The 16,111-nt window shown below is 37.6% G+C and overlaps 1 protein-coding gene across 6 annotated transcripts in view; it reads right to left on the reverse strand.

Annotated features, from left to right (window-relative positions):
* The window catches only part of LOC126419041 (RILP-like protein homolog), a 173,488-nt gene that overhangs the window by 49,289 nt on the left and 108,088 nt on the right, over nt 1–16,111 (reverse strand). For 2 of the 6 annotated variants that reach the window (XM_050086104.1, XM_050086106.1), the window contains exons 6-7: nt 7,365–7,547; nt 4,620–4,736 (exon numbers count right to left, since the gene is read on the reverse strand). The exons of 1 other annotated variant lie outside the window; for it this stretch is intronic. In XM_050086104.1, coding sequence (XP_049942061.1) covers nt 4,620–4,736; nt 7,365–7,547 — 300 coding nt within the window. The remainder of the gene's footprint in view (nt 1–4,619; nt 4,737–7,364; nt 7,548–16,111) is intronic. 3 more of the 6 variants (XM_050086107.1, XM_050086108.1, XM_050086109.1) reach the window with 2 other exon arrangements.

Consider the following 16,111-nt stretch of genomic DNA (forward strand, 5'->3'; position numbering starts at 1 on the left):
TTACACCACGCTGCTTGACGGTCTAACTGAGGCCAAAATACAATCTTACCTCTCTGATCAGGGTTGTCATTGCCATCTATCGTGTAATGAAAAAGGTAGATTGCTCGTTAGTGCCCACCCGCACTCTTTTCCTCACCTTTCATAGGGTGGTGTTGCCATCCAACTCAAAGCAGGCTACGAAATTATCACACTCTGGCTGTACATTCTGAACCCAATGTGCTGCTACCAGTGTCATCATTTTAACCACACAAGAAAATCTTGTCAACACCCAGCCAAACCTGTGGCAGGGACGCACACGAGGGCGATTGTCCGCCTCTTTCTCCCTGCTGTATCAAATGCAATGGCAGCCATGCCCCTTCCTCTCAGGATTTTCCCATGTATCTAGAGGAACGAGCTGTCAAAGAGATTTGGTTAAAGGAAAAAGTGCCTTATCCAGTAGCTCGCAAGTTACTGGCTAGTCGCAAACCCTGTGTTCTCCCATCTGGCACCTATAGTTCTGTTCTTGTTACCCCTCGCTCCATGAAAGACGTGGCCACGCTGACATGCGACCTAAAATTCGGCTCTGAGGTTGTGAAATTGCCCAGTGTCAAGATAGCATTGCCATGCCCCTGTCCCACTGTGTAACAAACTGTCAAACTCTCGCCTCAGGAGGCAAAGCCACCGACTGCATCACCAGTAGGCAGGAAAGGACAGAAGGAGTACTCCCGTGAAGACTTCCTCCATCTCTCCAGCCAAACACCCGGGTCTTCCTCTACCCGGAAAGCTCAAAGAAGTCCACTAAAGGCAAACTGTCTTCAACTTTGGAAATCGAAGATCCTGTTCGATGGTGTTGCCGTGTGGTACCGTAGCCCAGCCGGCCTCTGTCTCACCAGTGCACCAGCATCAACCGTTTATCACTGGTGGACTCCACAGACCGACCACACAAGCAAGCCAATGCTTCTGTGGACCCCATGGAGCAGGATCCTCTCCTGTGGCCTGTAGTAGCAACTCTACACCTGTTATGCATCAGACATGTGGGTCGGCCTTCAGGAGCACACAGGGAGGAAGAAGAAAAAAAGAGCATCCTCAAATGCCGAAGTGGGGGAACGAGAGGAGAAGGGAAACAAAGAAAGGAAAAGAAAGTGAAAAACAAAGGTGAGACTTCGTACATCAGCAACAGAATGCGGAACATTCCCAATAATACCCCACACATGTTCTCCAAGGGAGGGGAAAAAGAATACCAAGAGGATAGGTGTACAGCACGGAAGGGAGAAAATGCTGCTAAGGCTGGGGGCCCACGGCAGCACAGCACGAACCCGCCAAAGAGTGGCAAGCCCCCTCGGGGGATCCTTAAGGAGAGCTGGCATTCAGCACATCCGTTTAAACTATTGCTTGTCATTCTGAATTTTCTTAATAACATTCAGCAACAGTAATTTCTTGTACAGACAAGCAATATTAACAAAGAAGTATGTGTGTGCCTATATACATTATGTTGACTCTCAGTCAGGTACAACAAAAAAGACTACAACACGTAAGCTTTCGGCCACAAGTCCTCCTCCTGAAATAGACAGCGCGCACATGTCTGCGTGCTTGCATGCACGTGAACACTGTGTCTGGCTGCTGGGGCCAAACCCAACAGCACACACCCAAACACGTGTGTGTGTGTGTGTGTGTGTGTGTGTGTGTGTTTTTTAGAAGGCCATCTGGAAGAAAGCTTCTGCATCCTTGCAGCATGGGTTATGTGACAGAAAATAATTGTGTTCTAACACTGATGGGCCATGTGGTACCAACTGACTGCTGCGTCATCCTCTGTCAATGGCCTCATCAGAAGCGGTAGGAGGGACGTGGTGTCAGCACACCACCCTCTTGGCCATTGTCTGCTTTCTCAGCCTTTGAGCTTTAGCTTCTCATTCAATTGGCATCACTAAGCTGAGTGGACCCCATACCAATCCTTCTGCCAAGGAAAACTGCCAGGCAATACCAGGAATTTAACTTCACTGGGAATCATATATTGTAATACTTCTTTGGGATACTGATAAATTAGTAGAGGCTGTGTATATGTTGAGTACTACACGTAAAACACTAACACTGCAACCACCAGAAAAAAAAGGGCTGACTGAATTCAATCTTTAACGGTTGTTGTCTGGTCTTCAGTTCAAAGAGTGGTGCAATGCAGCTCTCCACACTAGTCTATCCAGTACGAGCCTCTTCATCTCTGCGCAACTACTGCAATACACGCCCAATTGAACCAGCTTACTGTATTCAAGCCTTGGTCTCATTCTAGACTTTTTATACACTCCACCCCACCACATGTCCTTTCATTATCAAACTCAATGCCTTTGCAGATGTCTGATCAATCAGTGACTTATTTTACTCAAGTTGTGCCATATATTTGCTTTTTCCACAAATCTATTCAGTATTGTGTCATTTGCTATTCAATCTATCCATCTAATGGTTCATGATCCACAATTTCATGTCATTATCAGATGCTTGCACAATATCTGAATATTTACTTTGCATCATTAACATTCTCTCTTCATGTCACATTTGGTGTTTTTTCAGAATGTTTGTAAAGAGAATGTCACTAAAACAATAAAAGAGCTTCCTATGAAATAAGTCCCCCCACCCCCACCCCCAACAGAGTAACTACCTTAGAATACTACACCAAGAAACAAATGAAGTATCATGTAGGAACCTGTAAAGATGTGAGGGAAATTGGAACTGACAGATTAACTTGTGTTTATGAATGTAATAAACTATGTGTTTGTCTCCCGAAGTGTCAGGTGGTGATATCTGAAATGCGTCCACAAGAAATAAAACTCAAACAGGCAGTGAAAACAATGTATGTAACCCCACCCTCCTCCCCTTTTCATTTATCTATCTACCTACCTTTTTTTCTTTTCAGGAGTACTCTATGTATCTAGTAGTACCAGAATTGTGCAAAACTTTTGTTGTATTTGTCAGGAAGGAGTGAGAGCAATAAATAAAAGGCAAATAAACATTGCACATTACCCAGATGGCATTTAACTCCAAAATTTGAAAATATTCAATGTACTACAAATGCACTACATACTATTAACAGGAAATATTTTCAATGTACTACAAATGCACTACATACTATTAATAGGAAATACTTCAATGTACTACAAATGCACTATAAATTATTGATGTGAAATGCTTCAAACTACAAATGCATATTCAAATTAAGTTAGTATTAGTTTCATTCATGAGCCAACTTCTTACAGCATTCTGTGACTAGAGTGCAATTTGTTATTATGCAACAGTTACTGAAAATATATTGTGATATATGATAAATCTTCTCTCTTTGGCAACTTCCGTCATTCAAGTAGAGTACTGTGGGGATGGACTGGAATTTACAAAGAAACAGTGAAAAAAATTCATGATTTTTGTCGAACATGATGAGAAAAATCTTTGGGCTGAAGCTAGACTTTCTATTTTAGAAACGTTGGCTATATTCATGAAGCACTCTTTTCTTTCAGTTAGTATTTAATAGTGTGCTGATGATAAATGAATTACAATCAAATCACTCAATCACTCTAAAAATGTCAGTTAGCAGGAAAACTACTTTTGGAACAAATTCTGTAACACTTATATCAAATAAATTTGTTATCCTGTAGTAAATACAAATCCAGATTGCAGAGAGAGAGACTTGAATCTCATTCATCACATTTATTAGCATAGTAAGTTATCAATATGCTGCTTTCAATCACTACAATGAAGACAAATTGCAAAACCTCTGAAACTATGAGATGCTTAAGATAACAGGTATTACAATGGCTATTCACGTAATGTTAAAGTTTTGATACAGTTGACATACTCAAAGGGTAGTGTCAGTTCAAATACAACACAACCACTGATGTAAATTTATAATAAATTCATGAATGCAGCTACTTCATATATGTTATAATGCAAGAGGGCCTGGCAATGTGATTAGAATCGCACAAGTAATTCACAATCACGACCTAAAACGCAAGCATTGCTGCACTGAATTGCAAACAACATAAAAAAAATTCTGAATGGAAGATGTGCCGAAAGAAAACCTTTTTTCATATTTTTCTTTTTGGGTTCTGTTATAATGCATTTCAAGAACTTTTTACACAAGTTATATTAAATCATATTACTGCAACTGTTTGTTAAGTGATAATTCCACTACCAGTTTTATCATCACTGGTGCTCATGATGTTACAACATTTTCATCCTAAAGTATCTAAGATCAGACTGAATAACCACACAGCATCACTTCCATTAGCTGTTTCATATGCACCATCTCTCTCATCTGTGAAAGCTGAACTCAGAAATTAACTGTTGAAGATGTTCCTCATTTTAATGACCTGCGGCTAAAATGCTTACACATTTTCTGAAAGTGCATTAAACATCATGAAAATTCTAAAGGTGTCATGATACACCAAAGCTGTTAAAGTTTGCTGTGATATTTACTGGTTTTGATAATTGCTCTTTAAAATTTAACTTCAAACAAAGTTTGACACAAGCATAACTATCTTCAGTATCAACCTTTCTCTCTCTTTCTCCCCCTTCTCCCTTACTTCCTTCCATTCATTATTTCTTTCATCAAATTACCACCAGAAACGAAATCAACAAGACAACTATCAGGTACAAACCTCTTGACTCTTTCATGAGAAAGCATCCTCTCAAGGCTGACTAAACAGTCACTTTCAGGCACCAATACTTTACTCTCATCTGCCATGCAACAGATTGCAACCTCAACTTCAGATGCCCTGCAACGATTTCTTCATAAACACAAAAAAATATGTTCTTCTCTTACATGCTGAAAATTCCTATGTATGAGTTCAGATTGGAAGAATCTAAATTAACTTTAAAGTTAAGACACAGCATATGCAAAGCAAAAGGCATAAGCACAGTTAAGAAGATGAAGACAACCCGACACAAACAAATGCACGATTTATGTTTATGAGCTCTAATATTATCATATCACATTAGTCATATTTTACAACACAAATTTGGATTATCAAACATAAATGCAATATCTGATGTTAGTGAAGTCATTTGTCAAAGAAGAAATGAAGTCAATAAAAGGCAACTTTGCAGAAAAGCATGCTTCATTTCAGAAAGAGGGTCCACAAATTCTGTTTCTCCAACACAACCATGATCTCTGTTATTGGCAGAAATACTTTGTTATAAAGTACACAGAAAGGTGACAGTGCACAACAAGTTAATGACATAAAAAAATTGAGGGAGCAGGGAAAAAGGAGAAGTTCCTCTTAATCTCCAAGTATATCACATTCAAAATGTTTCAGGAATATCCTACTCAAAATTCCACCCACAGCATCGAAAGTAGTGTTCTGCCACCCATCCACAATATCCTTGTCCATACCTACACCAATCCTGCACCCCACAGGTCATTCCATTGTGGATGACCCAGGTGTCAGACCTGCCTCACACATGCACCTACCACCACCTCCTGTTGCAGCTGCATTCCAGTCGCAGCATCTCCTATCCAATAAAAGGCATGGCTATGTGTGGAGTCAAACATGTTATATACTTCAATAGTTGCTTCACTACATGGGCCATTTGAACACTCCTTTCCGACAAGTTTCTCTGAGCTATGCAGGTGAGAATTATCTCTAGTACATCCTGCTCTATCCAACAATGAAAAATCCAGCATGGAACGTAAGAATATTGTGAAAAGAAAAGTTGCTACTCACCATACAGCGGAGGTGCTGAGTCACAGATAGGGCACAACAAAAAGACTCGCAAATAAGCTTTCAGCCAACAAGGCATTTGTTGAAAACAGACAATGGGGGCGGGGGGGAGGGGCACAGCGCACACACACACACACACACACACACACACACACACACACACACACACACGACTGCAGTCGTGTGTGAGAGCTGCATGTGCTGGGCAGGTGTTTTCAATAACTGGTGCTCAATAATCAGTCTCGCTGCAACCCCCACTTGTGTGAGAGATCTATTTTCAACAAAGTCCTTGTTGGCCAAAAGCTTATTTGCGACAGTCTTTTTGTTCCACCTATCTGTGACTAAGTATCTAAGTTATACAGTGAGCAGCAACTTTCCTTTTCATAATACTGTTGCACCCCGCACACTCTAAGCCCGCTGGCCTAAATGTATGCTAATTTATTTCCCGTTGTCTCACCATACCTTTTCCCTTCTCTCTCTCTCTCTCTCTCTCTCTCTCTCTCTCTCTCTCTCTCTCTCTCTACCTACCTACCTACCTCCACCCCCCCCCCCCCTCTCTCCGCCCCTTCCCCCGTCTCTCCATTCTTTCTTTCTTTCTTTCTTTCCCTCCTGCTTTTTCTTCCACCCCTCTCCCTTACTCCCTCCACTCTCTGCCTACGTTTTCACCACCACTTTCCTCTCCTTTTCCCCTCCCTTGCCCTCTTTCCCCCTTATTGCTCTACTCTGTGAAATAATTTTGTCTCGTGCAGCCAGAGTCATCTATCGAAAGACTTGTCTCACACTACCTTCTCTTTTTCTCACACATCCTTCCCCACCCACTTATTTACCTAGACAGGTGTTTCCAATAACTGGTACTCAATAATCAGTATCGCCGCAATCCCACATCTGTACATTTGGGTGCCTGCATGGTTGTGTGTGTGTTAATGTGTGCACTTTCACGGGGGTGGAGTGAGGGGGTGGGGGTGGGGGTGGGGTGGGGGGGAAGAGCAAATGTCTGAAAGATAGTGTCCACTATCCACTATTTTCTACTACGTGTTTCTGTAGACCACACACCAGCCCACTGTATGTAATTGGTTGCCATTCCCTTATTTTATGCATTTTAATTACTGATGTTTTTCAAATGGTGATTTTCTATGCAGATATGCAATGGTGTCCCTGATCACTCTAATTTAAAAAGTATATATTGTAAATGTTATGTTCTTATTTTCCTAATCATCTTAAGGAATTTATTTATTAGGGGTTCCATGGTTTTGTACAAAAACTAAATTTACAGTTTAGTTTTAAATTTCTTTATACTGATGCAAAACTTTGGCAGAAACTTAATTAATATAAAGAACATGGAAAACAAAAATCTGATCTTCAGGAGGACTTTAAATACATTTTTAACTGTGTAAACTGCTACACATATTAGAGTACGACAGTCCAAGTATAAGTAGTGAGCGACACTGAATGGATTTCTCCAACTAATCAGTTTGGCAAATCTCCCTTGCAATGAGCTACAGTTTGCAAACACAATGACCCGCAACATCATAAACAGAAACTTTAGTTCATAAAACATATTGTCTACGAATGAAGAAGTCAACTACAAATTACAATTGCGCTCAGAAATGCATAAAATCAAATTACATTCAACTAACTACAGTAAGAACAACATATCTACATTCAAAGCACACGCATGCTTACTGAAAGGCAGAAGAGTTGCTATCTTTCCCTGCTGAGTTGAAAGTTTCCTTCTCAAGAGTGGAATAGGATTCTGAGACAGGTGGTGGGGAGGGGAAATGTGGTCGAACAACTGCCACAGGTGACTTGGTGTTGAGATCACAGAAAGAACTCCGTTGTTCAGTTGACCACCGAGGACTGCTGAAGCTAGCAGACAAGCAACACAGTAAGCTTTGGAAAAGAATACGTACAAGTTAATGAAATTAATAGTTTACAGTTATTTAAAAAGAGAGAAGGTTTAAGTAACACACTGCACACCTACCGCATCTTTAATGATTACATCCTCTAACATTTCATATGTAAAAAATGTTGTGTTTCTAGAGCATGCATTTCATGCAGGAATAAGCTGTAAATATGTAGAAGTACTTAATATCCATCTGCAATCTTACTGCACATTCACCTGCCAGCTTGTTAGGAGCAACAAGTTACCATTGTTACCAAGTATTAGATACGGGTGTCTCTTTGCACCACCATTACTATTGTTCAATATTTAAACAGTAACAACATACATTCAAAATTTCAATGAAAACTCAAATACATTACAATCTTTATAAAGGTATATAATATTCCATAGTCATCAATATCAGAATTTGGTTTAAGCAAATATTATCATATGAGATAACTGAATGAGCAATATTTTTGTATATGGCTGAAACTTGCAGTTTCAAAAATATGTGATGTTTTTGGGTTTGCAATCAGATTTTATTATAATTGACACAACATTTGACAGTCAAACTGGCTGTCACCTTCTTGTAAGATGCTGGTATTGCTGGGGCTCCTCGAACTAACAAGGCCCAACAACAGCAAGCAAAAAGCATGAAAGTGATAGCATTATATCAATTAATTTAAAAAGCTCACTTATTTTGAATATATAAAAAAATGCTTTTAATTTTGGGAGATTAGAGACTATGAGAGTGAATTCTTACACACCAACAGCCGTAATTGTTGATACATATGTACTAGATAACATAATTCCCAAGTCAATTGCATCTGGTTAAGAAACACTAGTTAGTTAGTGAGTGAGCAAGCACTTTATACGAATTAGGTTCCTGAAAGCAAAATATACACACACAGATTGTGACAAAAAGGACTAAAATCTTTTTTTATAAGATTTTATTTCATGGAGATTATAGAGGGATGAATGAAGCTGTTATCACTTAACTGTTCTGGGAGGGAAGGGGTGAAATTTGCATGAACTGAACCTTAACATGCATGTAGTCTTCACTAATTACACTGTGACATATCACAAAGTGGCATTAAGTATCCTACAGGAGACACTTTAAGATACAAGTCTAAATTAATCGAACTCCATTAAATTGAATCGCTACTGTCTTGGTAAAATCCAAGAAAGAGTCAATACAGCATACAATATCAAATGAAAGCATAATAAAAATAAAGTGTTCCCAATAACTGTTCTTACTTATTTTATGGTCCAATGATGTGAAACAATGTAAAACTCTAGCTCCAACGGTGTCCTGACTCAAAAAGCACAAGACAATGACCACATTATTCTTTATTAAAGGACAAATGGAGGTGCATCATCTAGATATTTACGTACATCTGTAATGTAAAACTGAAAAAGCAAAACTGAAGTTTTGAAAAGCAAAACTAAAAGTCATTGTTTTCAAAAGAAATGCTTTCATCAAAGATATGTTCAGATGATGCCTACCTAGACTAAATACTATAATATAATGACAACATTATGACAACATTTTGCCAAACATTCCTATCAGGGACATTACAAAGATGTCAAAGAAGAGCTATCTAGTTCCCATGAACATGTGAATAATCAGAAGTTCACTAGCAAATGTGCTTATGGAAGTGGGTAATGACAGTTTCAGAGAAAGGGCCTGCAAAACTGATGATAGTATTCCTGACTGACTACAGGAATGGAGTTTAAGGCAGGGATTTTAAGTGTAGCATGTTCGTAACAAACAATTAAGGAAAGAGTGCAAAGTCCATGCAGTGCATTAATGAAGTATACCACAACACCTTGAGTAGGGGTCTATCCGTGAAAAACTGTCATCGTATTTGTTTTCTTGTGTGGCACACACACAGTAGAAGCAATACAGCATTTACTCAAAGAATAGCACTTCAACTCACCACACAGAACTGCTAAAGTGATAAAGTGAAATATTTTATCATGAAAAGGTTACTGCATATAGGAGACAGTATTTAATAACACTCTGCAAATTCTTAAGCAACTTATTGCACACTACAGCACAAGATTGTCTAACTGATACGAAGGGTCAATTATTGGTATATGGTTAGAATTGATTATTGTATTTTCATTATGAAATACTGATTATGTATCCAAGTTCTACATTGTTTGCCATCAAAATTTATAAAAATCCAAGTATCTTTAAAATTTTCTTCCTGACAATGTGGCAGGTGAATATGCCTATTATAAAAGGATGATCAAAATGTGTTGCTGATGGACAGCTTTCTACAGGCATGCAAAAAATCATCACCACCACCATCATCATCGATATACAGAACAGTCTATATCAAAAATATTAAAATGTAGGTAAAAGTTGCAAGTCTTAAAACACACACTAAATTTAAAAAACACAATCCGTAACTGTTCAAAGTTTATTAACAGTGGCCTGAAAGGCTGTATAAACAAGAGCACACTGTAAAAAAATGCAAAGTATTTACTTCTGCAGCTGAGAGAACAAATGTTTTTACTATAATGCATTCAATCTAATTATAAATTTCATTTTCTGCAAAAATGAAACTTGGTATTAAAATTAGCTTCATAACAAAAAGCATACAGAAATATATGACAGCAACAAGCGATTAAAATAAGTTCGCTTTTACGATTTGAGATGAAGACAGTAAAAGGTCACAAGACAACACTTGGCAAAGTAAGTTAAGTGTGTATGAGCAAAATGTCAAACCACAAAAAATATGCAAAGAACCACAATTAAGAATTTGAGACATAGCCAATGAAAAGTAACAATGAAGCACAGAAGCAGAAGAGGTCGATAGTGCTATGGTGTTATCAATTCAAACATGTGAAAATGGATACAAACATTTCTGCGCAAGCAGAATCAGATTTGGTAAATAAAGATCTGTATCAATCTTTGAAGTGCACATCACATACAAAAAATGTTAAGTCGCAGACAGACAATTAAGTGACTCTGTAAGCACAATAATAACCCATGTAACTGAAATGGATGGAAATGATATGGGAAGATGCTTGTGCATGAAATAAATAGCATACAGACCACAGGTTAAAACTAAATGCAAAGAGGCTAATGATTACTGTTGATCATTGCTGACAAATACTGAATGTACTAGAAGCCATAATGATACAACTGGAAACTGATGTAACGTTAATACACGTATTATTCTACTGTATGCCCCCTCGATCAAGGGGGCATATAGGAGACAAGATAGTGCACAACTGTAACAGAAAAAAGGCCTGGATTTAAGAGTCAAGAGAGGAGAGACAAACTAAAGGAATGGCAATATAATATACTCTTATGGAAGAAACCAATTACCTAATTAGAAATTGTTTAAACAAGGAGTGGGAGATATGTAAGAGATGAAATAAATAGTGAATAATGAAATTGATAAACAGCTGAGCAACTAGAAGCAGGTAACACTGGTAGCAGTAATAGTGACTTTCAAATACAAGCACAGAAAGCCAGAAGCTTCAAATGTTTAGCAGTGAGAGGAAGAATGTGTAGGACACTGTTGAAACAAAGAGTTCAAAGGAATGATATAAATGAAAAGCTGAATGTGAGATGTACCAGTAACAGGTAAGAGCGACTTGAAAAAACCTGATTATAAAAAGAAAGAAAGAATGATACAAAGAAAAATGGAAGGAAGGGAAAAAGATAGAAAGATACAGGAAGGTGAAAAGAATGGAATCAAGGAAGGTGAAAAAATAGAATCACAAAGCAAACTTAAGATAATACTGTTTGATGCTGAGAATACAGAACACATTCACAAATTAAATTTACTTAGTACTTTTCAATTATTGGAGACATCCTGCTAGATACTTCCATCTCGGCTGTGCTTGTACTACTACACACACCAGTAATTAAAGATATGGTGCGATTCCAATATGGAAAGTCACATTTTAAATTTGTAGCAGTAAGAATAACTTTTAATAATGGTCTTGTACAGGGATGAACACAGTTGGGTTTTGGGGAAAAAAAAAATTCTCAAAGTGGGGCCATTATCAACCAATTATCTAGTTTTTGAATTACATGTGATTTGATGTACTACCTATTTGTCCCTATCTGTACTTTTCTTTTTCTTACTTCCACCAACCTAAGTTTACATTTAGAAGCATTAATTTCAGTGGTACTGTGGCTACTTCTCACTATTTTTATGAAACATGTTACATTTTTCTATCCACTATTTGTGTATTTGATAATTTTTCTGTAGTGTCACTTAACACAGTTATCTGCTGAAATTTTTTAACACCTGGCCTTTGTAACTACAATAATATTGATTAGATTAAAAATTCACTTCAGTTGTAAATGATCCCTATTTTATTGCATAACTAGTTTCGGAGACATTTATCACCAGCTTCAGGTGCCACACATCAAAATCTTTGTTAAGTCATAGTTATGGGTCCAGTGACTTAACAAAACATGTAGTCACTGAAACTAATTGTGCAATGAAAGATAGATCATTTACAACTGATGCATATTTTCAATCTAGTGAAAATAATTCTCAGTTGCAGTTGTTCTTCAAATCAGTCTACAATGACAATACTGAATGCTTGTTTTGACTAACATTAACCATCTTACACATACTGAAAATTATAAGCTCAGCTTAAGACAGACTTGAAAAGTGATTAGACACCAGCTGTCTACTACACCTGTAGCATAAACTGCCTAACCATTACGTGGTAAAGACTGCACGTATTCTTCACTCAATAACACCAAATCTTAAATAGATTTAACATACTGCTGTAGTTTGCAACATTTTTACTATCACTGTTTCATGATGAACTCTGTTTTAATGATTTTGTATTCATATATTTTATCAATGCATACAAATTGTCTTCAAGAAATGTTGACTGTGACAAGTAAAGAAGGAAGTATTACTGTATCACATTCAAGAAGTGAGCATGGTAACATGATCCAAACGGTGTGCACTGAAATTTTCCACAAGTACAAATATTTAACAATTTTTGTTATTTTTGTTACGAAGTATGTCCACAAAGTAAGTTCCGTTTGGTTATATAAAACAAGCGTGTACAGAAACAGAAAAAATATTTTTTTGTATGAAAATCTACAACTGTTCAACTACTTTTCTACACAGCTTCCAAAATTTTGTAGGCACTTTTATTAGCGTGGCACAAGTTTTTGTATGCCTTCTTCATAGAAGAAGTATTCAACAATGTGGTAACATGTTCTTTCAGCTCATCATCATCATCATTGATGTTTTTCCGTAACAATTTCATGAACTGGTGATCGTGAGATTTGGGGAACTTCCATAACAAGGGCACTAAGTGTAAACTTACGGTAGTGCTTTATCTTCTCTCCAACTGTGTGAACCAGTTCATCAGTAACCACAGGTGGGTGTCCACTTCGTTCTTCATCGTGCACTTGATCACGTCCTTCATTGAACAGTCTGACCCCATCTTCTAACCAGTGAATCACTCAGAGCAGTTTTTCCATAAACCTCACAGATTTGCTGATGAATTTCCTTTGGTTTACATTTCTTTGCATTTAGAAAACAAATCACAGATCTGATTTCACAAGCGGCAGTGTTTTAAATTATAGCTGACATTATAAAGAAGCACTACAAAGCACATGTTGGCAGCAGTGATCTGAAAATGGCGTACATGTTTTCTCCTTGAGTCGGAGTAACTGCTGCGCATGCTCAGAACTGCGATCATAGCGCTGCCATGGATAGAAATAGGGGAACGGCACTTACTTTGTTGACGGCACTCTTATATGAGTATTTGACTCTGGTCCAATGCAAATTCCTCCGTGTAATGTTTCAGCTTCCAGTGCTGGAGACACCATCAGAGTCAATAACTAAGGAAGCAGTTACAATCTCAAACAAGCTCAACCAGCCAAACTTTGTATGTATACACACAAAAGTTAGTTTGTGATGTTGTCACACCACTGCGGATTCACTTTGACCAGTGTTATGGAGCTTGTTGATAGGAAGAGTTGGAGTGTGCAATTTTGTTTAGCAATTTTAATCCTCCTTTTCTGTTAAAGGGGTATTTGTGCTTTTGAATTTCTATTGCCTCTCCGTACATTGTAGAACAGTAATGATTAGACTTTGATGTGAAACTGTGGTGCCATAGAAATGAATTTGGGCTTCCCTGATCCCAGTGCATGATGATCTGCAAATGCCAATTTATATTGCCCAGACAATAACTGGTCTTCTGTTCCTTAAGTTGAGTGTAAATGTTTCTTTTTGTAGTTTCTATGTACACTTGACCACATGTGCGAGATGATTTTATATCATCTCACGGCAAGTGGTGTTTACTTTTATTTATTTACATGTCAAGTTCCGTAGCACCAAAGTGAGGAGGAAATCTTCAAGGTCATGGAACATGCCAGTACATGAAATTACAACATAAAAGTAATAATGGATAAAAATAAATGTTTATGAACCTGAAAAAAAGTCACTCCATAAGTTTAAGTAAACGCAATCAACATTACAAAAAGAATCAGCTTAATTTTTCAAGGAACTCCTTGACAGAATAGAAGGAGTGACCCATGAGGGAACTATCCAGTTTTGATTTGAAAGCGAGTGGATTACTGCTAAGATTTTTGAATTTGAGTGGTAGCTTATTGAAAATTGATGCAGCAGTATACGGCACACCTTTTTGCACAAGAGTTAATGAAGACCAATCCAAATGCATGTTTGATTTCTGCCGAGTATTAACCGAGTGAAAGCTGTTTATTCATGGAATAAGCTAATATTGTTAACAAGAAGTGACAGTAAGGAATATATATATTGAGAGGCCAATATCAAAATACTCGTGAACAGGGGTCGACAAGAGGTTCATGAACTCCGCCCATTTCTGAGCCAAAAATATCCTTTTAGAATGGGAAGAGTTACCCCAAAATATAATATGATGCAACACAAGCGAATGAAAATAAGCAAATTAGACTAATTTTAGTGTCAAACAATCACTCACTTTTGACACCGTTCAAATAGTAAAAATGGCAGTATTAAGTGTTTGAACAAGATCCTGAATGTGAGCTTTCCAAGACAGCTTACTATCTATCTGAACACCTAGGAATTTAAACTGTTCAGTTTTACTAATCATATGCCCGTTCTGTGAAGTTAGAATGTCAGGTTTTGTTGAATTGTGTGTTAGAAACTGAAAAACTGAGTCTTACTGTTATTTAGTGTTACTTTATTTTCTACAAGCCATGAACTTGGGTCATGTACTGCACTATTTGAAACCAAGCCAACGTTGCACACAACATACTTTACTACCATGCTAGTGTCATCAACAAACAGAAATATGTTACAGTAACCCGGATTACTACAGGGCATATAATTTACATAAATAAGGAACAGTAGTGGCCCCAACACTGATCCCTGGGGGGCACCCCCCCACTTGACAGTACCCCACATCACAGCCGTTATCAACGTTGTGAATAATGACCTTTTGCTGCCTATTGCTAAAGTAAGACAATTGTGAGCTACTCCCCGCATTCCGTAATGGTCCAACTTCTGGAGCAATATTTTGTGATCAACACAATCAAATGCCTTACCTTACTTAAATAAATAAATAAAAAAAAATGCTAAGCTTTCAAAACCTTCTGTTCAGCCCATTCAGTACCTGACAGAGAAAAGAGAATATAGCATTTTCAGTTGTTAAAAGACTTCTAAAGCCGAACTGTAGATTTGATAGCAAATCGTGTGATATGAATTGATAAATTATCCTTACATACACAGCCTTTTCAATAACTTTTGCAAACACTGATTGCATAGAAATAGGTCTAAAATTATCTACATTATCCCTTTCCCCTTTTTATAAAGCGGCTTTACACTGAGTAATTACTCAGGAAACGACCATTCCTAAAAGAAAAATTAGAAATATGGCTAAAATCTGGGCTAACATGTATAGCACAGTACTTTAATATTCTGCTAGACATTCCATCATAACCATGAGAGTCCTTAGTCTTCAGTGATTTAATTATTGACTCACTCTCCCTCTTGTCTGTATCACAGAGGAGTATTTCAGACAACAATCTCGGAAAGGCATTTCCCAAGAAAGTTGAACGATTTCCTGTAGAAACCAAATTTTTATTTAATTCACCAGCAATGATTGTTAAATACTGTACATATGCCTGATTTATCAGTAACAGAAATATTTTTACTGCGAACTGACTTTATACTGTCGACCTTGTGCTGCTGACCAGATACTTCCTTCACAACTGACCATATGGTTTTAATTTTATCCTGTGAATTAGCTATTCTATTTGCATACCACATACTCTTTGCCTTCCTAATAACATTTTAATCACCTTACAATATCATCTGTAATGGGCTCCTGTAACTTGATTGTGACTACTTCTAACATTTTGATGTAATTCCCGCTTTGGTCTATAAGATATCCTTATCCCACTAGTCAGCCACCCAGGCTGCCTATTACTGCTAGTATCCTGTTTAGAACATTCTAATGGAAAGTAACCCACAAAGACCAAGAGAAATGTGTTAAGGAAAGCACACTATTTATCATCTATGTTATTGGCACTATAAACATC

Source organism: Schistocerca serialis, chromosome 9 (genome assembly GCF_023864345.2).
Source record: "Schistocerca serialis cubense isolate TAMUIC-IGC-003099 chromosome 9, iqSchSeri2.2, whole genome shotgun sequence".
Taxonomy (NCBI): Eukaryota; Metazoa; Arthropoda; class Insecta; order Orthoptera; family Acrididae; genus Schistocerca; species Schistocerca serialis.